Here is a 23,034-nt window from a genome sequence, read left to right on the forward strand (position 1 = left end):
TTTCTTAACTGGGTGGTCTAGCAATGCCAGGAAAATGCCAAGATACTGGGAGACTTCAACAAAGGGACTCAGAGGTAAAACCAAGTCATAAGGAGAAACCAGCCAGGCCAGCAGCACTTTGTAATTTGGGCAATAGGCACCTTTTCCACATGTTCAAATTTTAATGTATGTTTTCGTGGTTGTAATTAGCAACTGCAAACTAGAAATTAGAAATTGTAAATTGGGCTTTTTCTGTTAGATCTTTGCCATGTCTTCCCGTCTCCTCCCTGCTCCATTAGTTGCATTAGCTGAATTCTGTCAGCACCACACTGCTCATCTAACAGGGTGATGTTTCTGCAGGTAATCGAGGACAATAAATTGAGGCAGTACGAGTCCATTCAGAAGCTGCTGAACGAGAAGAGCTCCTTCAGGCAGGCCATCAGTCACGCCGAGCGCCTCAAGCTGCTCCCAGCACACCACAGAAACTCCAGCAAACGTAAACCCCGGCCCCAAATCACTGCCTTGCAGGAGGAGACGGAGGAAGAAGTGCAGGAGACAAGACTGTGAGATGCTGTGTAGAGACTCTCTGTGGTGTGAATGGTCAGCAGTGCTCCATGATGACAGGACCAGCACTTCTGAACCTGCCTCAGCCACGCACAAATTCAGCCTTCCAGGAGGTGTTTACTGCATGAGCATGTGGGAATTGCTTCCCTTCTGTGGTTAATCATGTGCAAATTAGTACATTCTTTGAGGTTTTGCCACTTGTAGTGGTGAAACCGATTTCCTCTGGAAAGCTGCTCTGATTGGATACAAACGAGAGGGCAAGCAGAAGTAACCTGCCTAGCCTGACATAATTGCTTCAGAAAACTTTTAGAAATGCTCCTGCTGGGGTCAGAGGACTAGACAGCAGGAAGAATGTGAAAAAAAATAATCAAATCTGGGTGGAAGATAGAAAAATCAGTATGTAAAAAACTTCTGCGGATTCACTTCCTGAAAATGAATTAAGGAACAATATCAGCAAGGCTCACAAAAAACTTCCTCCTCTTTGTTCTCCATGCAGCAACTGTAATTTCAGCTTAGCAGGAAAGGCCAAATGCCACGTGCATAGGTGACAATGAAGGAAGAGAGGATATTGTCTTGGAAGCCAATCAAAATCTGTCATTCCTCCACAGTTAAGGAAGATTTGGTATTTCCTCATAAAACCTAGGAGACTGTTAACCTGACCCTGCACACACTCACAATGGGATGAGTGCAGGCTGACATCAGTATCTAGGTAAAGGTAGGACTCCTGGCAGTGGACCTGTAATAGTTTGCACAGGTTTGGCGTCTTTATATACTTTTTACTTTGGCCCAACAAAAAAAAAAAAAAAAAAAAAAAAAAAAAAAAAAAAAGAAAAAAAAAGAAAAAAAAAGGGAAGAAACCTTTCAGAAGTAGACTTTAATAATGAAATTAATTTTTATACTCTTCTGGTTTGCAGTTTTATTATGGAACTGAATATTCTCCAGGATATTTTATTTATTTTAATATTGTTGCAAACTTTTGCTAAGGAAATTATGTATATTAAGAGTGATTACGTATTATAAAGAAAAATATATTTGTACAAAACGTTTTATATTTGGGTTGTTGCAGGGATATTTTGCTATTAAACTTTGATGTCTCATTACGCTAGAGCTGTTGAAAACGAGGGCAGCCCCAAGAGTTTGGCCAGGTACTGTCCAATGCTGTCTTTGTGCACTAAAGTATTCTAGTGAAATACAGGTGGTTTAGATTATTTTTTTTCTTTAAATAAATTTTTAAAAAGAAAAACTGCCTCTATGACACATTATAAACTGCTCCTGCCTCCCCAAATGAGACAGGTGCTGTGGACTAACTCTGCTTGCACTCCAGTCATCGCTGCCTATCCAAAGCATGGACACGATGCTCAGGCATTGCTGCCTATCCAAAATATGGGTACGATGTTCAGTCATTGCTGCCTATCTCCAAAGCACGGGCACGATGTTCAGCCATTGCTGCCTATCTGAAAGGCGGGCAGGATGTTCAGTCATTGCTGCCTATCCAAAGGATGGGCACTATGTGCAGGCACTGCCGCCTATCCGAAGCGCAGGCACGATGCTCAGCGTGCAGGCGGAGGTGCGGCGGTGCCGGGGCTCTCGGGCCGGCTCGGGCGGCACTAGGTGGTGCTGCGGGCCCCGAACGCTGCAGCGCGGGCTGCGCTCAGCCCGGGGTCCCGCTCCCCAACCGAGCCCTGCAGCTCCTTGCCACGAACAAGGCTTGGACTGAACTCTTTGGGGCTGTGCCGCTGGCCTGGGCTGCTCAGGTGCCGCTGGGTCCGGCTGAGCCCGCAGGCACTGGAGCTCACGCCGGAGCTGCCCACCCTGTGTCACCCTGCTTTCTCTCCAGCTCTGTCTCCCATCGAATACTTTCTGGCCTTCATTGCACATTTCCTCTGCAAATATTTCTCGGCGGTTTTTTTCCTGTCCTGTCTCTCATACTATGCTTTTATGCTTGTCTATCCTCTAGCACTTACCTGGGTCTCTTTCTTTCTCCTCCTTGAGGCACCTGATTTTCTCCACAAAGCAATGTCTCTTGTTCACAAAGCATTTTGTACCCTTGGGTCTCAACTTTGCCATGTCACCGTTTCTTTGCCACTAAACTCTTGATTTATAACAATGGAAAACCAACTGTGTATTGAAGTAGCATCACTTTTGAATCCCATCTCCAACCCCCTTATCCCCTCAAACTGTTCACGTCACAGTTTGTCCCCTTTCTCACATAATCAGCTCTGCGTTCGTATTTTACAGTGTGGCCAAGCCTGGCTGGGAGGCCAGGGCTGCTGCAGCACAGCCAAGTCCAAGGAGGCGTGCCAAGGGTCACTCTTTTTCAGGATGTTACTCAGAGTTAGAGCAGACACACCAAGTGAGGGAGTTTATTATCTAAATAAACAAGATGATCAGAAAGATCAGCAGAAAAGAACCACGGTGTCATTAGAACCAGCGCATGCTTCAGACCTTGCGCAACTGACTGTTCAAGTTTTGTGTCATTGTCAGAGTTACAAGGTGGTAGGTAAGCTGGATTCAGCAGACAAGGACACATTTCAGGAAAGAAAAACATAAATACAACAGAAGCATGTAGTAGATGGGACATATGGAAGCTGCTGATACAAACACTCAGAAGGAGGACTTTGAGGGAAAAAGTAAACCAGTTGACTGATTGCCCCCACCCTGGGCCACAACAGTCACCGAAACACCTTCTGCTATCAGTGCCCAGCTACCACCATCACACTGCCAGTCCCGAAGAGCACAGGTGAGAAGCAGCCCTCTCAGGGCAACTCAGAGAAGAATGTGCTATTTCTTTCAGTCCCAAACCACTGCTTCAGGTCCTCTGGAGTTAAGGCTGTAACAGGAGGTAAGTTAGTACCAGTCTCCACGAAGAGGATGACACAGCCTCCTTCCCAACAAAGGTTGAGAAGAGCACATTACCTTCCAGAGTAAGTGTTCTTGTACTTGCTGTCAGGGGGTGACAGCTCCCAGGGATGTTCGCCTGAAACAAATCTGGGAAGTTGCAAATGCTGTTCATGATGGAAAATGGAGCACAAGAGGAAAAGGGGAAAATAAAAAAAGAAGTAAATGAGGCCATAAACAGTGGAAGAACAAACAATGACCTTCATAAACACATGCTGAGCATTACTTAAGGGAATTTTTCTTCTCATGTGCTTTGCTTTGCACGCATTTGATCAAACAAAACAGATATAAAAAATATTCCTACTGGAGCACTTTGTCATTAAGTCCACCTATACAGAAATGTGGGTATGTACAACACTCAGCCCAAGAAAACTGCACGCTGACTTTAATACTACATGTGGAGATTTAATTTTGCAGCCTGCAAAGAAGAAACCAAAAGACAAAGTTGAAAAGAGATTCTGTAGCTGTCCTTAAGTACAGTGGAGAAGGGTAGTCACACTGCTAGTACAGCTCTAAGAAGCTCTTGGGAGAGCAAAGGCTAAGCAAGAATAGCCTAAACAAGTTTGAACTATGCACACTTACCCATTTTCATAAATCTTATATACAAACTAACTACACAAAGTAGCTTGATAATCGTCATTAGCGGGAACTGCTCAGTATCTCACTGTAGTTAAACAAGCCTGCTGTTCCAACGAACAACTTTGCTTTCACAGTTGCTTAACTGGTGTCTTACCAGCTATGCTTTATTCATTAAATACCCATTTCCAAAGTACTTCTTAAAATCCACCTCTTCCAGTTCCACAAACATCAAATCTCTCAGGATGTTACAATCAGAGTTGCTAAATACCTGATGGCCTCTATGCTTTTTGAATTCTCTCCACCCTGTTTAAGCAACATGCTTATTTCTTATTAACTTAAGGCCTTTTAAAGCATTTTCCTATATTAATTCTAAATTGGTGTTAATTGGTGTTATTTACCTAAAAAGTGTTTTGGTGATTATTTTTTCCTCATTTTTCTATTATAGATTTGGTATTTTAGGTCTATAATTACTTGGCTATGATTTAACATTTGGAAAAAACCCACGCCGCTTTAGAAATTATGTACAATTGTTCATTAATGGACCATTAGTTGCTACCTAAAAGCATCTTGCAAATTAAGTAATGCAATGTAATACACTAACACATTTCCTTTACAAACCCCCATGTTCTCTAAACCAATTTCCTGTTCCTAGGATAAACAATATTTATACTAAGTTCATTCCCCAGGGCTCACTTCAACCTCAAAATACAACCCTTGTAAAACACAGCCAGAGGTTTCTGAGTGATGCTATAGCCCAGTACCACCATAACTTGTGCTCCCTTAAAGTCACTGCTTCAAGTTTCTTAAAGAACAGCCCACTCAGTAATTGTCAAGTCTCTTAGCTATGGTTTGACCATCATAAACATCACTTTAGCCAGAGTGACCAATAAAATGATCCTTCATCCTTCGAGCATTTTCCATCACCAGAGGCTGTTTTGCCTTTCCCAGTTCTACTAGAAAGCCGGAGGGTTTTTGATGTATTTTGTAAATCACTTGAGCTGTATTACAGGAAGAGATGTGCCTCAGGCCTGCTGGTTTTGCTGTTGAATGTTGCTGTCTTTGTTGAATGATGGAGTGGGTTTTTTCATGCTTTTAATTTTAGCGTTCATGCTCAGCAACCCAAGAACAAAGACAAATACTGTCTGATGGATTCAGATGTTCACTTAAGGAACATAGTCCACGGTCTTGTCAAGAAATAAGAACCATAGGAGAGATGCTGAAAGCTTTTTGTTTCAGGACTGGCTTGAAGTGGAGAGCTGGAATGTTTAGTACTTTCCAGAGATGATGGATGTGAAGTGTCTTTCATTTTTCTCTGGCTGAAGACATTGAGATGTATATACAGAATGTAGCATAGTCAGAGGAGGGCTAAAAGTCTTTCACTGCCACAGTGGCCTGTCAGATGGATTCAACAGTAGAAGGTTCCCTATACTTTCAGAGATACTCCCCCACAGAGACTAGGTCTCTCTCTCTACACTTACGCCTTTTAAAGTTATGTGCTAATAACTGCAGCATGAATGGCTGTGGCCCACCACAGCACACTCTAATCCTCTCTGCTTGAGACACAGGAAGCAAGGAAGAGAAAGGATTTTGCCCATTACAAACCCAGAGTGAGAGTAGCTGGTATGACAAGTCACTCATGAGGAGTGCTGTTTGCAGCATCACAGGAAGAACCTGAAGACACAGTGAAACCCTGAGCTCATGAACAGAGCCTGGCCAGGCTTCAGCACAACCTATCACAAACCAAGTGATAAGCCAGCAGAGAAGTCAGCACGTCCACAGGCAAACTGTTATGGTTATGAGGTGTTCACTCTTTGAGAGCAGGAACTGAGAGAGATTAGCACTTAGTGAAGAAGAGAAGAACCAGTTAGGAAATCTGCAAGATACTGCGAGATTAAAGCTGCATGGAGATTATAGACTGTGTTGAACTGACAGACAGACAAACAAAATGAGAGCAGACAGAATTCAAACACGTAAAAGATGCAGATGGAGAATTTAGCACAGTAGGCTGAAAAGGAAGGATAATGAGGGCATTGAAAAGCAATGCTAAATTTAGCAAGAGACCTAACTTTCACACCATGATCAAAGTTATTCTGTCCTCCACAGACTTTTGTGCACAGTACAGTACTGATTAGTTTTCACTCTCACAAACAGCATGTAGTTTTAAAATATGCCTCAAAACATGCTTTAGGACACTGCCCAGTATCTTCCCACCCAGAAGCACAATTAACTCTTGGTCTAAATAAGGTCTGACATTTCCAAGGTGTATTTTAAATGCAGAACAAACCTAATTTAGAAGCATGTCAGGATTTTTCTTTTCTTATAGCTCTTAAAAAAAATTTACAAATTCTGATGTTGAAAGTTATGTGATCCTTACAAACGGTGTCTTCCCCTTGTGTTCCTCCTTGGCCACGAAATCCATACCTGAGCTTCTCACAAAGCTACCACACTGCTGCTCACTGCTTCAGCACATCAGGGATCCTACTTGCTGAGACTCACTGGTCCAACCTGCAGTGCTTCACAGCTGACTCATTCTGCTAAGAACCACCAGCAGAACCAGCATCCATTTTTCAGCACAAAAATGAATAAAAAAGTAAAAGTAAAAATCAATCTCTAGAGAAATGATTTGTATTTGGTTACACATTACTATCACACAGCAAACTGACGTCTTAGTGAAACAGCAATTGTCCAAAACCAAGGTACTTTCTAAATACATCATGCAGGAAATGATTTCAGAAATAAGCTTCTAATATTCAATATATATAGAACCAACACACACACACAAACTAAAAGAAAGACAATATGCCATACAAAGATTTTATTGACATGAGTCTGGGATGACTGTTTTACATACAAAGGCAAAGCGTTAGGAAACAGTTAATCCTTTCCTCCTCTGGTCTTAATTTGAGAAAAATGCTCTTTTGGATATTAGAGGCATATCACTGTCCAAGTTCTCCAAACCATCTCTCACTAACCCAGCAGAAGGCATCTAAATCTGATCTCAAGAAAAAGCTGCACTTTCCCTGTCTAACAGGTGAGCTATCTTGACAGCACACATTGCCCCCTTCCTACAATTCACAAGGATTTACTGCAGTAATGCAACTACTGTAGAAAGAGGCTGGGGAAATATGCCCTGCATAGAAACTGTCCCTCCTGGGAACATGATCTACCTCAGTGGTGAAGAGAAAAATGACAAAAAGTTAATTTTAACTGGAACTCAAGTATCATTTTACAGCAATTACATCTTAAATCCACAACAGAAATTGATAATTACATAGTAACTCATTGCTACTACATTATTTTGGATAATACTGTAGTTGAGCTTTTGCTCAAATTCCTGTTCAGTTAAATCTGTTTCTGTAAAACACTGTTATTTCTCAGATGCTTTTAAAACACTAATGAAGCATATAAAAGTTTTTACAGTATACAAGAAAGCCTAAGTTAATAAATGATCACATTTTCTTCAATTCTATCAAAGAGTCTGAGAAAAATAACTTTTGCTGCATTTTAATTTCTCAATCTCTTTCCTTTTTTAAGAGATGAAAGTTATAAAGGAAATTCATTACATTTTAGATGAAAAGAAGCTTGAGAAAAACAAAATCACGATTCAGCAGGCAAATGATGATGATGAAATCAAAGTATTTAATATGGCTTGTAGCTGAAAGTAATCAATCTGCAATTCCAAACAATTCAGTTATTGCCACATTCACTAATTTTTCATTAAGTGAAGATAAAACATCTTTAAAATGCATGAACAATAGCTTTAAGCCATTGTATATATTGTGCAACTCATCTGAATGTAGGTTAACGTGAACTTAATTGAATATATTTATGTACAATATATACACAAACAGAATCCTGTGGTAGGTACCCCTGAATATTATAATTTAAATAAGTAATTTTCATAATAAAAGAAGAAAAAACCCAACTATTTATGGAGGAGGCAAAATACCCCTTTCTGAACTTTAAATCAATATAATTTCTACCTGATGTACATAGAAATAAAACTGTGGTCCTGTACAAACTTTATATTACAGGGTAACAGTTTGTTTTTAAAAAATATTTACATATTTAAGTACTTGGTTCTTTGCAATAGAGATTATATGAACACAAAAAATTGTAAGATAGGCAGGTTTATTTATTGGATTTTTCTATTTGTTCTTTTTTGTGCAAATTCCAAATCACTCTTTTTGTGTTATTATCTGCCTCTATTTGCCTTGTATTACTGCTGCTGCTTTTTTTTAGTATTCTGAGAAGGCTGGGTGACTTTGCTTCTAGGAACAGGAAGAAAAGATTTAACTCTTGAAACACCCAACTCTGTTTTTGATTTACTGTTGCTGCTTTCCACAGTTCGACTGCTGCTGACAGGACGCATTCCATCCTAGAAATAAATAAAGAAAAGCATTTTGTGTATAAATAAAAATCACTATTTGACATGGCTGGGTTTTGTTTCCTTCATTTCGGCCAACATTTCTCCAGAAAAATATTTTTTTTATTTTGTATGAAATCTTTTGACCAAGTTTTTCACAAATCTCCCAAGTAGCTAAGCTTGTCCACTTGCAAGTCGATATAGTAATGCCTTCTGTTGTTAGCAGGAATTCGTAAAGAAAAAAAAAACACTAAGAAAAAGGTACAGTAAGTCAGGTCAGCTGACTTAGCTAATTATCCAGGATTCACTACTATGTGAAACTCTGATTTGGGATGCCTGAAAATGTGGTTAGAGAAATACTCAAAAGGAGTACACTTACTTGTGGATCTGCAAGGTTAAAATTATTTCTTTTAGTGGAGACTGTTCTATGGCTTTTAAGTAAAATTACAGAAATTATTCTAACTTTCTGAATATTTGGATATGAAGAAATATGATTGCAAGGCTGGTAACTTATCCGACCCTGAGACTGGCTCAGCTGGTCAGCATGGTGCTGATAACATCAAGGTTGAGGGTTCAGTCTTTGTATGGGTCATTCTCTTAAAAGCAGGACATGAAGATCCTTGTGGGTCCCTTCCAATTCAGAATAATTGGTGGTCTGTCAACGTCAGCTCTTTTAATGCTAAGGTGTGCAATATTTCATTGTATCTGCAGAGGATGGTGTCTCCAGAAAACATTTTATTGCAGTCAGATACAACATCAGGATGGGCCTCTAAAAGACCCATATCAAAGGAACACAGAAGGCCTGGTAAGGGAACATAGACCACAGATTATGCCCTGGCTAAGGTAATTGAGCTCAGAATTTCTCTTGATGTTCAAAACCACAAAGAGCAAAAAAGAAAAGGGAACAAAATATAACAACAGAGAAAACACAATTTTCCAAAGAATGAAAACTAAGCAGTATATAATCTCACCTTTGTATTTAGTAGGGATGGTAGCACCCACGAACAATAATATAAATTTGTGAAAAGAAGATGATAGTAGACTTATTGTATCTTCCAATAATATTAAACATCTTCCTGCTCTGAAACCACTCTGTAGTTACTGAAGTTTATTTACATATATAGCATAGCAAGATGACTGTATATTTCAACATATAGTTAGGTCAAAGATAAGAACTGAATATCCCTAAAAAATGCTAAACTTCACAAACTTTGGTAATATCATGTCTTTTCAGTATTTTTGCCCGAGAGCTTTGACATAAAAGCAACCAGCAATTTTACATCAAGAATTTTAAAAGTGGTGCTTTTGCAAACTTACTGAATGACATTAATTGAGAGGAAACCACAAACTTGTTTTTTATTTCTCTTTATAGATGATGGAAATAACTTGTAATGTCAATGTAATGTCAAAAGTACTTGGCATAGGGAGATGGCTTTATGTAAAAAGCTAAAACTGAAAGCAAATAGATCCATTGTTTTAATAAATCTTTAGCTTCCATTAAAACACATGAAAGGAACTTGGCATGGTAGTCTAGCAAGTTTCCTAAGAATCATAAGAGTTTTTTCTTGTAACAAACAGGGCACTAATTCTTAGGATCCAATTAGAAATTCAGATTTGGAGAAACTCAAGACACCTTTCCTATTCTACTGCAAAACTCATTTCACCTACCTTTTGTGCTGTTGTTTTAGTTGGGTTAGTACCACTTGCTGAAAATACAGGAATGTTTTGGGAGTTACTGAACATCAGTAACTCATCCTTAGAATCTGCAATCTAAAGAAAGATAAAGAAATGGTGATTTTTTTAGTTATTCATAGAGATTATGTTTCAATTTGCCAATTTTTGGAGACTTGATTTTATTTTCATGGTTTCTGTACAATGCAATGCATACATATCCAAAGAACAATTAAAATATCTCTTCTTTACTCTTGAGTGCATTTTTAGAAGATGAGAGATGGAGATTTCATATCAACTATAATCAGAGGAAGATTAAACATGCATTTCCAGAGTAATACTTTTCAGTGCAGCTTAAGGGCAGTTTCCCATCCAATTTTACTCAGACCCCAGGAACATCAGAGAAAGGAATGATCGTTTCCTCTTTTTCCTGCCATGTTTCTTACCTACTATTTTTCCTTCCCTTTTTCCTATTTCTCTTGATCAGAAAATAACAGATAGAGCCTGGTCAAGATGCTGTCCTCACTGAACACTAGGTATTTGATCCTGGGACAAGATGATCCAATTCAATTCTGCAACTGCAAAAGTACTCAGTCCCAACCCAGTGAAGGCAGCAGGAACATATTCAAGTGAAAGGGCAAATTAAAGAGCAGAAGTACTTATTCAGTACTTGTTCTGTAATAATATACTTATTACATCACACAAAGAAAGCATGCAACAGCACCCTTACTTGTGCAAGGCTCTACTAGGCAGCTGGGGAATTAACAACAGAAATTCCAGCCAAGGATGGTTCCACCCATGGTGAGGAAACTGAACAAAAGACTTGACATCTATCTCCTTCCTTATCTAACCCGTATTTCCTTGAATTGTCATCAACAAGCAATTACACTTTGCATGTTATTAAACACAATTTTAAGTTGGTTACCATTTCTTAAGCACATCCCATTCTTTTAAGGATAGCTACAGTAAATCCCTGCTAACTGACTAGTGATTAGCTTGCCAGCTTGGTGCATGTGACTCATGCATGTACTGTAAGTACTTTAAGAAAAACAACCCAAACCAAAACACTATAATACAGGGTTTCAATAAATAGGTTGAAAAATCTTCCCAAAAACAATATTTCTTTTTTTTTTTGTCTTCTAAGAATAAACAGAATACTTAATAAAGCAAAACTAATGTAACTGCTGTTCAGGGATATCCTAGAGGATGTCATGCACAGTCTAACTGGACAATAACCTAAGACTGACTCTATCTGTGTTTCAAAAGATATGAAACAGCTGTTCCAGTGTGAAAACAGCCTGCTGTCACAGCCATCCAGTTCAGCTGTGCTAGGGGGAAAGGTGAAAAAGAATAAATAGCTTCAGCCACAGGGAAAGCTGCATGTATTGGTATAAAAGGAAAAATGAGAGAGATCCACAACTCCACATTCTGCCTCAACAGGCCTCCCATAACCACCCACAACCCATTCCAACACAGAATTTAGCCCGAGACTATGAGCCCTGCAAGCAGCCTTCACTTTCTTTTGCTAATGTTAAAGAACTAGGCCAATCCATCCTCTGCTGCTTGGGGCAGTAAACTGCATCTTGTCTACAGTGCAGGGGAGCTTTGAGCCAGTTCTGTGAAGGATGATGGGATCGTATCAAACAAACCAAATGTTCAACGAATATTAGGGAAAACTTTCTATGTTTTTAAGACTACAGAACAGTTTGCCACTGGGAGCAATGAGAGCATGAAACATAACAAGGGAACAGTAATGCAGGGATGGCTGTTCTCAGAGAAGTGGTCACAGCACAAGCCTGACAGAGTTCAAGAAGGGTTTGGACAATGCTCTCAGGCACATGGTGTGATCTCTTGGTGTGATCCTGTGCAGAGCCAGGTGTCGGATTAAATGATCCTTGTGTGTCCCTTCCAACTCAGGCTGTTCTATGATTCCACAAAAATTTCATCCTCCACTGGAAAAATATCCACAAGAAAAATTGGGGAAGGTGTAATTTAAAATGGTGTATGTTAAAACAGAATACTTACCCTCAAATGTCTCATATATTAGTTGACTTTGGCTTATTCCCAAATAATTCAATAATTATATTCAGTTCAAGTGGGGCTTGTAAACCAAAAAATTATTTAAAATACATAATAAACAACTGAATATGGTAATGCAGTAAATTATTTAAAAGCCTTGTGTTTACCTTGCTTATATCAGGCTCAGATTTGCTGGAACACATACTTTGAAGTTCCTGCACAAGATCTACTTCATCATCAGAACCAACAGACAGCCTTTGCTCCAGATTTAATGTTCTCAAATGATCCTTCTCTGAAGATCTGGTTAAAAACCCAAACAAACAATCAGAGAGAACATTTAAATTAAGCTATTATACAGAATTTAAAAATAAATATTATAGACACCTCAAAAATAGTATTTTTTTCTCAGATGACCTTCACTACTACAAACAAACACAAAATAACATCTAATGAACTGACAGCAGTAATTGTCAATAATTATCTCATAATAGATCTTTATATACAAATTATTATCTCTATTCTGAAAATCTAAAAAAGCATTCCTCTGTCTAGTATTTTCAAAGAATCCCTTCTTTTTAAGATGCAGCAATCAATTTCATTCCACCCTGCTTTTTGGAAATAATTCCAAACACTTAAAAAAAAAAACTTCTGGCATAATGGAAGCATAAATATTCTATTTTCTCTGTGCCTGTGAATAAGAAAGAACCAAGGATTGAGACTGAAGTGAAGTCTCAAATGCAGTTCCCTCTAGCTAGTTCATACACTTCCTCAGGGAAACTCTGTATCAGTGGGACTAAAGTGCATGTACTGTACTATCTTAAATTACCATTCAGCTAGCTGAAATAGCCTGAGGAGTTGTTAAAATATAATGCCAGTTGATAAAAGCATATGGTCAACTTTTTGAGGCAGAGTTAAGTCTTACATAATATTCTTAAGTCGTAGACTATTCTGTTACATAAAAAGACACATAGTGCTGCAAGGCTTGAAATAAAGAAATAGACTCTAAAATTATTCCAAAGTATATAAATTTTATTTCCTCTCATAAATGAAATACTTCCTTTCCTTCAGATACAGGACCAAAACATTACCAAAAAAACTACTGATCTATTCAGTATAGTGTACTGCCTCACAACAGAATGCTATCACCTTTGTTTTTTGCTAAGTGCCACAAATACCAGAAATTAAAACTCACTTTGTGGTGAGAGAAGCTCTCTTCTTACAGTTTGGTTGCAACACAGTTTTAGATTTCATACCTGCACAAAAGGGAGATTGACTTGTTAGTGTGTTACCATGTCTGTTAATTTCTTTATTCTCAAATCTATGATAAACAGGGAAAATATGTTCCCATTTACTGTGTCAACAGAGTCTATCAAAGATCAGAATATATCCCTTGAAAATGTTCAGGGTAGCACAAGCAACTGCTAATATGGTGAACAGGGGATATGAGCTGCGTAAGCTTTTGTGAAAGAGAGGACATGAGGTTTCTCATGAGGTTTTTCATGAGGACATAGGCATTTGAACCACCCTTACTGGTTTGACCAAAGAGAAATTTCTTGTCAACAAGAAAATATTTAAATTTGCTTCATAGACATAAATGAATACATTTACCTTTACTGGAAACAGCAACAGCATTTGAAATAAACTACTAAAATTAATTGACGATTCAATTTTTAACTTATATTCACAGGTATTAACTGAATTCCAAGAACATTCTCAGGTATAAGATACAACATCAACCATCCCACTTCAGGTTATGTTCATTATTTCTTAAATCCTGTTAGTGAGATTAGATAAGTTCACAATTCAAACAGAGAACTGGTAATCAGGACGCTAGAGTTGCAGTCAGAGAAAACAGATTTCTTTCTGAACAAGGCCTGAAGAAATGAATAATTCATTTTAGTGCTGCAAAGTAGTAAGCATCAAGTATTTTAGTCTTTTGTATATGAGGTAAGGCTAGAATCTCACTGTTCCTAAAAAGTGTGTGTGTGTAAGTTGCCTTCTCTCTCTTCCTAAATCTTTCCTCTGAAGTAGTTACCTTCATTTTCAGAAAGCAAGTGCTTTGATTTTTTTTCCCTGGAAGTTTTTCTGTTTAATACTGTGTTTAGTTACAATAATACTATGTTTTCCTTCTAGAAATATGTGTCCTTTAGAAGAATTGTACTGCTTCTGAATATACCCATACATTATCTCTGTGTAATAAATTACTTGTTATATGACTTATGATCTTGAGATGAAAAGAATTTTCAAAAGTGTCAGCCACTAATATAACTTCCATATTTATAGACATGCACAGTCATATAAAGCCCTCTTTATCAAGCCACATACTGAAGATGATTGAAAACCTTACAGTATCTGTGACTACACAAAATTCTTCACATTTATTTTTGCAATTAAAGTGAAAAGCAAATAAAAATCTTCAATTTAAACCCAAAGATCTCGTTCTTCCACTGCAGGGCTTCTAGATCATTCTACTCAGTTTTTCTAGTTAGGCTGAACAAGGGATGCATGATCTGGGGAGGAATGTATTAATTTATGTTTACATGGATACACTCAGTAGTAATTATTGTAGTGAAGTTATAAAATAAGTATAAGGAAACTCAAAAAAGTATGTATACTGTAAATTTAGAGCAAATCTAAGGAGTACCAATAAAGTAATGAAGTTTTCTCTCATCTGGTATTGGAGAAGAGACTGATACAATGTCGTTCCATCCACACAGAGGTGGAAGCACAGCTTATAATTCTACCATCCTACCCAATGCCTGCCTCATTATCAGGCAACAGAAAGTGCATTAGAACCCAGCTTAGTTAGGACACCTCACAGTCACAAAAAAGTAATTTTTGGGTGAAAAAAAATAAACAGTGCTTTACTGGTGAACATAAATGTCAGTGTAATTTAACAGAAAAATTTCAATTCATGATGCAGGAGAAACAAATGCTTGATTTGCATCTGCAACTTTCAGAACTGAAAATAAAAAGCTTTATTTACCTTCAGTATCTGTCTCCTGCTTATTCCATGGCTGGGAGGACAAATGGCCTGACTTTTTGCGAGGACTTGTGCTCACTTTTCTCCAAGAAGCATTCTCACCTCTCTTCTTACTACAATTTTTGTAGCTCGAAGCCACAGATAAAGGAAAATTTCCTCCCTTAAAATCTGCTATATAATTATCTAGCTCTGAAACAAAAGTAAATAAGTAAATAAAGTAAATAAGTAAATAAGTAAATAAGAACTGACTGTTGCAAGTGATTCTTCTTGGAGTAACTTATACAACTACTTAGCTTAATGACTATAAATGCTTTTAACCCCACCACCTCCCTTCAGAACTTGAGTTATGTTTTGTAGAAATTTTAAAAACAGAAGGAAGCCGTTAAGAGTCCCAGTTTAGCAATGTACAACTACTTGGCTTTCAGACAGTTCAGTTACCTGGTCTGGGTAGAGGACAGCCATGTAAAACAGCTTTATTTAGCAGGATACTGAGAGCAGCTTTAACAACAGCCTGCTGCCCTTGGCTAGGATTTTTTTTGGCTATTGCTTGTCCTGGTACAGACGGTCTTTTCACAGAGGCTCTGGAGAGTATGGCTTCTTGTACTCTGGGAGCTATCACAGCATTCCATAGCTTGGACATCCACCTGTGGTACAAAACCAATCCTTTAACTTCAAAAGCAATTATCAAAATCTGCAATTTTATACTTTGGTAACATATCAGATTTTGTATTTTAAAGAAGCACCCCATTTCAGAGAGGGACTGATTTTATTTAAGGAAGGGTTTACTTGTTTGTTTTATATTAAACTATTTGATCTAAATTTCTTTAGCCTGCCTTGACAAACTGATCACCTGATGCTTTTTTCCTTCAGATAAAGAGTATAAAACATCCTTTCCATTTTAAGGCTAAAAAAATGTCCCAGAAAGATGCGTGTTCATGTATACACAAAAAGCCTTTTTTTTAAAATTGCATGGAGAAATTTCCACATTTGCAGGTGTTCATTCCTAGCCTATTTGCTGCCAGCATGGAAAAAAAAGAGGTATTCACTTATGGTTGTACCCCTTCCAGTATTCTTCCATTTCCAAACTTGTGCAGCTTACAAGACATTTCTATTCATACAGCTGCCTTGCTCTTACTCCTATTTTTGTTTATTTGATCTATGGTGAACTGTGTTTCCAGGATGTTGTGGATATTCCAGATTGTCTGGTTTAGAGACTGGGTCTGATTTTGATTCAAAAATTAGATTAAAAAGGACATGGGTCTTTTGAGACTTTTGCTTTTCTGAGAACCATTATGTTGTATTAGCAAAGAAGTGAAAAATGTGTGTTAGGGAAAAATAAATGCTATTTCTTACAACTTAAGAGTTCTCCGGGGATAAAGGTGAGAAATTTCAGACTTAGGGCTCAGCTCACAACAGACACTGGGACAGTCTGTTTTAGATCAACTACAACACTTTTTGTTTATTCTTTACCCTCTTAGAGGAGGAAGATGGCAAGATTGGATCACATGGTTTATATTAAAGGTCTGTAAGAAATTGTAGGCTATCATGCTGTGTTCAGCTTTGCAGAAATCCAGCCAGAAAACATGAAGGCTAAAATATCTGATTTAAATGGATGATTTTGCTGGATACATTGATAAACTGAAGCCATCCTATTACCTAAAATATCACAATAATTTTTTGGTGGTTTTTTTTCCATTTTTTTTAAGTTAGAATGCATGAGTTATTTGAAAAATATATTTTTGGTCAGTTGTGAAGCATAAGATTGAACTTTTATGATACATAAATGCACTTTGAGTCATAAAGAACTCTCTCTTTTCAAATTTTGCCTATGTAAGCTTTCAACATTCAACACTTTGCAATACTGCCAGTATAAATGGTCAGAAATGAACACTGCAAAGATAAAATTAATTGAGGCCACTCTAATCTAACAGTTAACAATTGGTTGGGCATGCTCTCTAAATAAAATTCCAATCCGGTATTTAAATCAGTTTTAAGTTTGTGCTCATCTTGATCAAGTCCCCTATTCTTTGATTTTGCTGATACTTAGGAAAGGTATAACACATGTCTGTCTGCCCCTTAAAGGGGGCTGCAAAGTGAAAATTGTTCCTTTTGGAACATCATCTTCAGTTTTCTAAATCTAAACCAAGAAAAAACGTAGTTAACATTTTCTTCATTTACTCACTCTATTCACCAAAAGAGGTGAAGCTATATGAAACACACAGCAGGAAACAATTTCCTGTAACACATTCTCTTTGCCTGCCATGCTGCTGCTTTTTCCTCTTCTCATGCTAATACTGAGCCCAGAGTGAACCCAATTTGTAGACAGCTGTCTGCTGTCCTAATGAGTTGGACTGACTCAGAGAAGCTTTACTAAGTGCAAAAAGCAGCAGATAGCACAGTGGAAAGAGGAGGGGCAAGAGGAAAGGAGTGGTTAATTAGATTGAAGTAACAGCAACCAGTGAGCTGATAATGAAAAGCTATTTATTACATGACCACACTGTTAGCCATCATGTTGCTAAACCAAAAGTGTCCAGTAAGAGCTCACTGGAGCAGTGCTTTTTAGTTGTTTATTAGTGGACAAAAACTACATTAAAATGAGAAGTCAAATGACCTAAATCTACAACAAAGGACATTTTAGGGCTGTACTCAAAATAAAGCATTGTGAAACCAATTTGAGTTACACTGAGGAGAAATCCAGACTCAGATATATATAACTAATATATCTAAAGAATAGTTTTTCCGTCCTCTATTAATGTCACTGCAATAAATAAATAAGTAAAATTTTTCAGAAGACATGATTCAAAAAGAAGATAGGAGATAGATGCATGGTATGCTTTATTCTTATTTTATTTCCCAGCACCCATAAAATTTCAAGTCAATGTTATGTCCACATTTAGACTTTGATAATTACTGTGAAGATTAGTATCTAATCCACACTTTTAGAGAATAAAAAGGAAAATAAACAAGCAAAACCTGCCCTACTTCCTAAGATAATATATCTCTAAACTGTATGTATATTTTAAAATTATACCACATATTTAAAAGAGTGAGAAATCATTCTCCAAACTTCCTTTTAACCAACTGTAAAAGGAGAGTTTACCAAATTTTCTTAATCTTTTAACCTCTGTGTCAGAAAAAAAAAGAAAGATCACAAGAAGATTGAGTTTGGTGCAGTATTAGACTCCCACTTCCCACTTGTGTCCTTCAGAATTGCCCTTCTAGTAATTAAATAGCCAACAGAAGTTTAAAACTTTCAGCAATTTCAATTAAAATGCTTTTTTTAAGGTTGCTGAGTCAGCAGGGTTCTGGGAGAAACACAGCTACTACATTTGTGGTAAGTATCTAGTTGGCACTGAACAGCATCAAACAGGAAACAGAAATCTTACTTGACTGTTGCTTGGCTGTGCCCCGGAACCACAGGACAGGAGAAGAAATGCTTTGGCCCCATAAGTGCTTCATGTGCTCCTAGACGGGATAAGCAAGAGTTCAGCTGGTGCCAAACAGCAAGAACCCAGTCTATGATCTTACACACAGGATCACGTGGAGGAGGTACTTTGCCTCTGAACTGCAGGGAAAAAAGACATTTGACATGGCATAAGCCCAGAGCTGCAAATACTTTCCTTCAAACCCCAGGAAGGCTTGGGTTTTTTTATTGCATGCGTTGCTTTTAAAAGATCAGGAACAGTCAAAAACAGGTAAAACTTTTTTACAGAATATATTGACATCTTGCTATATTAAAACTTACTTTGCCAACTACACTTCAAAAGATATATCCTTATCAATAAACTGACATTCCTTTACTTTCTTGTGGGAAACTGAGGCAGAGATTGTGGTAGCAGTGGTTTCTCTACAGTGTTTAAGATTAGGATTACAAGAGATACCGGCCATACATAATGCAATGTATATGGTTCAAATAAGGCATATGAAAAAATGCCCAATCACACTTAACAGGAATATCTGAGCCAGACATATGCCTAGTGGATTTCCATACTGATTTTAGATCTAGTACTAGTAAAGGAAAGATGGCTTCCTCTAAGACTTGTGATTGTAGCATGCCTTGTTAAGGGCAATTTATTTAGTGCCAGAAAAATCTCCTGATTTCAAATTACAGTCTACATCATCCTAATCTGAGGATTATCCGCTGTAACAGTTTAAATTAAAGGAAGCATTAAAAGATGCACCAGGGTTAGTAACTGACAGCACTGAAGCCACAGCTTCTTGATGGTGTCTATAGGTTAACTTAAAATAGAAAAACATTTAAGCTGTTCACATGTAACCTAATGGTTCAAACTAAGTGGAAAAAAGCTTTTCACCTGAACACATGAATATTACAGCACAAACAAAGTATCATAATACAGAGCAATGATCTTTGAAATAATCTATGGTTCTAACAATAGATGTGCTTCTACTTTGCTTTAGAGTTTACAAGAGATTAATCTTTCTTCTATTTTTGACTTTGCAATCCTCTGTTTTAAGTCCCATACCAACTGGCATTTGAGTTTACATATGGCACATGTATGTATTTCAAAAAATGTACCACCACACTGGGCATGTCAATATTTAATTAGGGAAGGTACAAGAAGACACATAGCTTTTTTCTCCAAATCCATCTGCATATATGCTCGAGAGAAATTAAACTTAATGAGATTACTACCCAAATTCTGTTCAACCTTTCTGTCAGAGGTAGGAGCCCATTACATTGTCAAATTCTAAGCTATTAGACTAAGGATTTCTTTCAAGCCCCAAAAAAATAGCCTGAAAATGACATCTGTTATGGGATGCTGCAAGTTCCTGTAGCCGAACCAGTTTGGCAGAGTAAGTCTGATGCAGCCTTTGACTGTGAACAAGTCATAACTTATAAAACATGATCTAAGAAAAATATACTATTGAGAGTTTCATAGATTTCCCACGATTCTTTTTTTCTATTCTGTATTCCGGTTCTTGCAATTAAAGATTATTTAGGAATGTTTCTAAATTTCCTCATTATCCTGTCTGAAATGTTCAATTACCACACATTTCCTCTTCAAGATCTCTGTGAATCAGGAAGCCTTTATAGAAGAGAACTGTGGCAAAGGGTACAGGAGATGATATCTCCAAGGATAACCAAGACACATCCAGCTGAACACTAAAAACTGACAGTAGATCTGCTGTCCCACAACAGGACTCTTTATTACTGAAATTTTTTCTATTCCTAGAACAATCTCCCTTTTAAAGCCTGTTCAAAACTGCTGCCAAGATTATTTTCCTTTGCAGCTGTTTTGATTAACTCCCTCTGCCGATGTCTAACAGTGCCTGACTGTTGGTAGTAGCTGCTATCATACTCAAACGGTATTCCAAATAACTTTCCCAAGCCCACAATTCTTCTTTTGCCTACATCTTTCTTCCCATTTCCCATCTTTGTTTATTTATTATTATTAAAACAGACTTCCCATCTTTATTCTCTTTTGGACTTTTGTTCAGCTTCAGCAGACCTATTAGCTAAAAAAAACCTTTTCTAATTACATAATTTGCCACCCTTTTAATCAGAAAATCATGGGAAATATTTTTCTGCTTAAAACCTAAACACATATATGACTATCTTATTTTAGATATTGAGATTAAATTATTGGAAAAAGAGATTGTATGTTTGTTGAACTGATTTTTACTATCATTCTCAGAAGAATGAAAGAAGAAGTTGAAAAAATTATTGAAGGATGTTTCATGCAGTGGACAGGCAAGTAGCCACAGCATGATTATTTGCAACCAATTTTATGCCAATTTAGCCATGGCTACACACACCTTTCTATGAGGCCAAGCACAACATTTCCAGATACACAGCCTGTATCTTCCCAGAAATGAATTTTTTTTCCTGAAACAACTCAATTTATCTGCTATGCTTTTGGCATTACCATCGTACACATTTCACAGACCTGGTGATGAAGGTAACTGCTGAAGCCAACTCGAGTTCTTACCTTGTTTATTACTTTTCTCCTTAAAATCCTCTGAAGCAAGCCTCGCATTGGCTCCCCATCCCACCTGAGTTGAACCCAACGGAAATGCTGCTGAACCAGCAGGTCAGAGCCATGAAGATGGCACTTTGAGATGGTCCCCAGCAAAAAGCAGTTCTCGTGAAAGTAAAAAGCACCAGAAACTCCATTTGCTAAAAAGGAACCATAAAACACTTAACTGAAATACTCATATATTTGACATGATTTCATATAAAAGCAAGAATCAGTGACATAATTAGAAAGGAAAAACAATCCACAAAACATCATAAATTAGCTAAAAAATATGCTATCTTTGTTAAGGACGATTGTTTACAATACAATATAAGAACTGAACAAATTACATTTTCCTCCTATTCCCTGTTTGTCATACATTATAATAAAACTGTACTGTAGTAAAACATTTCTGCAACCTAAATTCTTTAAATACCTCTTTGAATAGTGCAGGGATTTTCTGAACTTCGATTCTCAAGAGGTGCTAGAAAATCTCCAAGTAATTCAGATAAAGAAACTCTCTCCAGATTTTCTAAAATCACAATTGTTGTCTTGTTTACAGGAGGCTGTTTCACTGGGATCAGACAAGCTGAAATAGAAAAATCCCATTAATGTATACTTAGGAAAATCTACTTATGTATACAGATTTTACTGCTACTACTGCAACAAAGGATTTAATATTATTTTTTCCTTTTTAACTTGTTTATAGGAGCAGACAAACTGGATAATAAGTTTAAAACTGAAAGCATAAAATCAAACAATGGAAAGAATATGATACTGTATATGAAGAAAAAAATTTGAAAGCTATGGTTAAAATAAATTCCTGAAATGGCTATAATAGGATCTTCATAGATAGGAAAGATTTCAGTATACTGAATATAAATGCAACAGAAAGGATAGCAAAGACCTCTTTAATAATTTCTTTCATTTGCTATACTACAACATAAACTTTTAACATGCACACTTTACACCATGTAGTGATAAAAGGCTTAAGAATAGTCCACAGTTGTAAGAAAGTTTAACATTCTATGAGATAGTAGCAAACTTCTATGAGAAGTAGGCAATCTTCCCTTCAAAACTTCCTTCGATATGTTTAAGATCACTCAAAAAATTGGAGCTCGTATGAGGCAAACCCAGTAGCACCTGAACCTAATAGGCATTAAAATGGTATCTATATATTTTTTAACATTTAAAATATTTTCCTTTAATTTTCATGATTTTAATCTTGTTGCTTAAAAAAGAAAGTTTTGCAAGTGTTCTTGCAGCACTAAATCCCAGGCGAATGCTTCTGTAGTCTTGACTATATTGTGCACTGCATTGTTTCACAACGTTTTGAAGGTGGTACTGACAATGGTCATTCAGGAAATTGACTTGTAAGAAGGCAAAACTTACAGCAAGTGACTAAATCTGATCATTGCTGTTTAGTTGCAGTTTCCTGATTATTAATATCCTGTTTTCCTAAGAGGCTACAGCTTGAGAGGAGGGAGGACAGGTACCCACCCTGTGTCTGATGGACTCATATAGAGGAGAAATGCTCTCTTAGGAAAGGAGATGCAGCAGAACAGTGGGGCAAGAAGCCGGAAAGAAAAATAAGAGACTCAACCAGCAGCACCATGCTGAAATGCAAAGCCAGACTATAAAAAATAATGTGTTGCTCACACAGAGTAAAGCATCCAAAAGAAGCAGCTTTCCCAAGAGACAGTGGCCAGTAAACAAACTAAACTACGAGTGACGTTCTTGCCTCCAGGATGAGCACCAAAGCCTGGCTGACTTCTGACTAAATGGTCTCGTCTCCCACCAATGTGATGGCACTGAAAGTGACATGTGGGAATAATCACTGGTACAAACTATCTTGGGCACTGTGACCAGGATTTCCTTAGAGAAAAAGCTGCCATAGACTGAAGTCACGCCAGGCAGTACAAGAACAAACAGAACGACATTGTAAACCTGACAGAATGGCTCTGTTCATTAGCACAGACAGTACCTTCAGTTCTGAT

At 37.5% G+C, this 23,034-nt stretch overlaps 2 protein-coding genes across 6 annotated transcripts in view; one reads left to right on the forward strand and one right to left on the reverse strand.

The window, feature by feature from the left end:
• CFTR (CF transmembrane conductance regulator) overlaps positions 1-1,759 on the forward strand; it is an 84,796-nt gene extending 83,037 nt beyond the window's left edge. For all 3 annotated transcript variants that reach the window (XM_056481872.1, XM_056481874.1, XM_056481873.1), the window contains one exon: positions 340-1,759. In XM_056481872.1, the coding sequence (XP_056337847.1) occupies positions 340-546 (207 nt within the window). In that variant the 3' untranslated portion in view covers positions 547-1,759. The remainder of the gene's footprint in view (positions 1-339) is intronic.
• A 4,727-nt stretch (positions 1,760-6,486) lies between these two features.
• CTTNBP2 (cortactin binding protein 2) overlaps positions 6,487-23,034 on the reverse strand; it is a 71,810-nt gene continuing 55,262 nt past the window's right edge. The window contains exons 15-23 of one of the 3 annotated variants that reach the window (XM_056481844.1): positions 21,474-21,626; positions 21,011-21,198; positions 18,446-18,624; positions 15,498-15,703; positions 15,063-15,248; positions 13,269-13,329; positions 12,244-12,376; positions 10,055-10,156; positions 6,487-8,398 (exon numbers count right to left, since the gene is read on the reverse strand). In XM_056481844.1, coding sequence (XP_056337819.1) covers positions 8,240-8,398; positions 10,055-10,156; positions 12,244-12,376; positions 13,269-13,329; positions 15,063-15,248; positions 15,498-15,703; positions 18,446-18,624; positions 21,011-21,198; positions 21,474-21,626 — 1,367 coding nt within the window. In that variant the 3' untranslated portion in view covers positions 6,487-8,239. Of the gene's footprint in view, positions 8,399-10,054; positions 10,157-12,243; positions 12,377-13,268; positions 13,330-15,062; positions 15,249-15,497; positions 15,704-18,445; positions 18,625-21,010; positions 21,199-21,473; positions 21,627-23,034 lie in introns of those variants that run through there. The other 2 variants (XM_056481846.1, XM_056481845.1) reach the window with 2 other exon arrangements.

Source organism: Oenanthe melanoleuca, chromosome 1A, assembly GCF_029582105.1.
Source record: "Oenanthe melanoleuca isolate GR-GAL-2019-014 chromosome 1A, OMel1.0, whole genome shotgun sequence".
Taxonomy (NCBI): Eukaryota; Metazoa; Chordata; class Aves; order Passeriformes; family Muscicapidae; genus Oenanthe; species Oenanthe melanoleuca.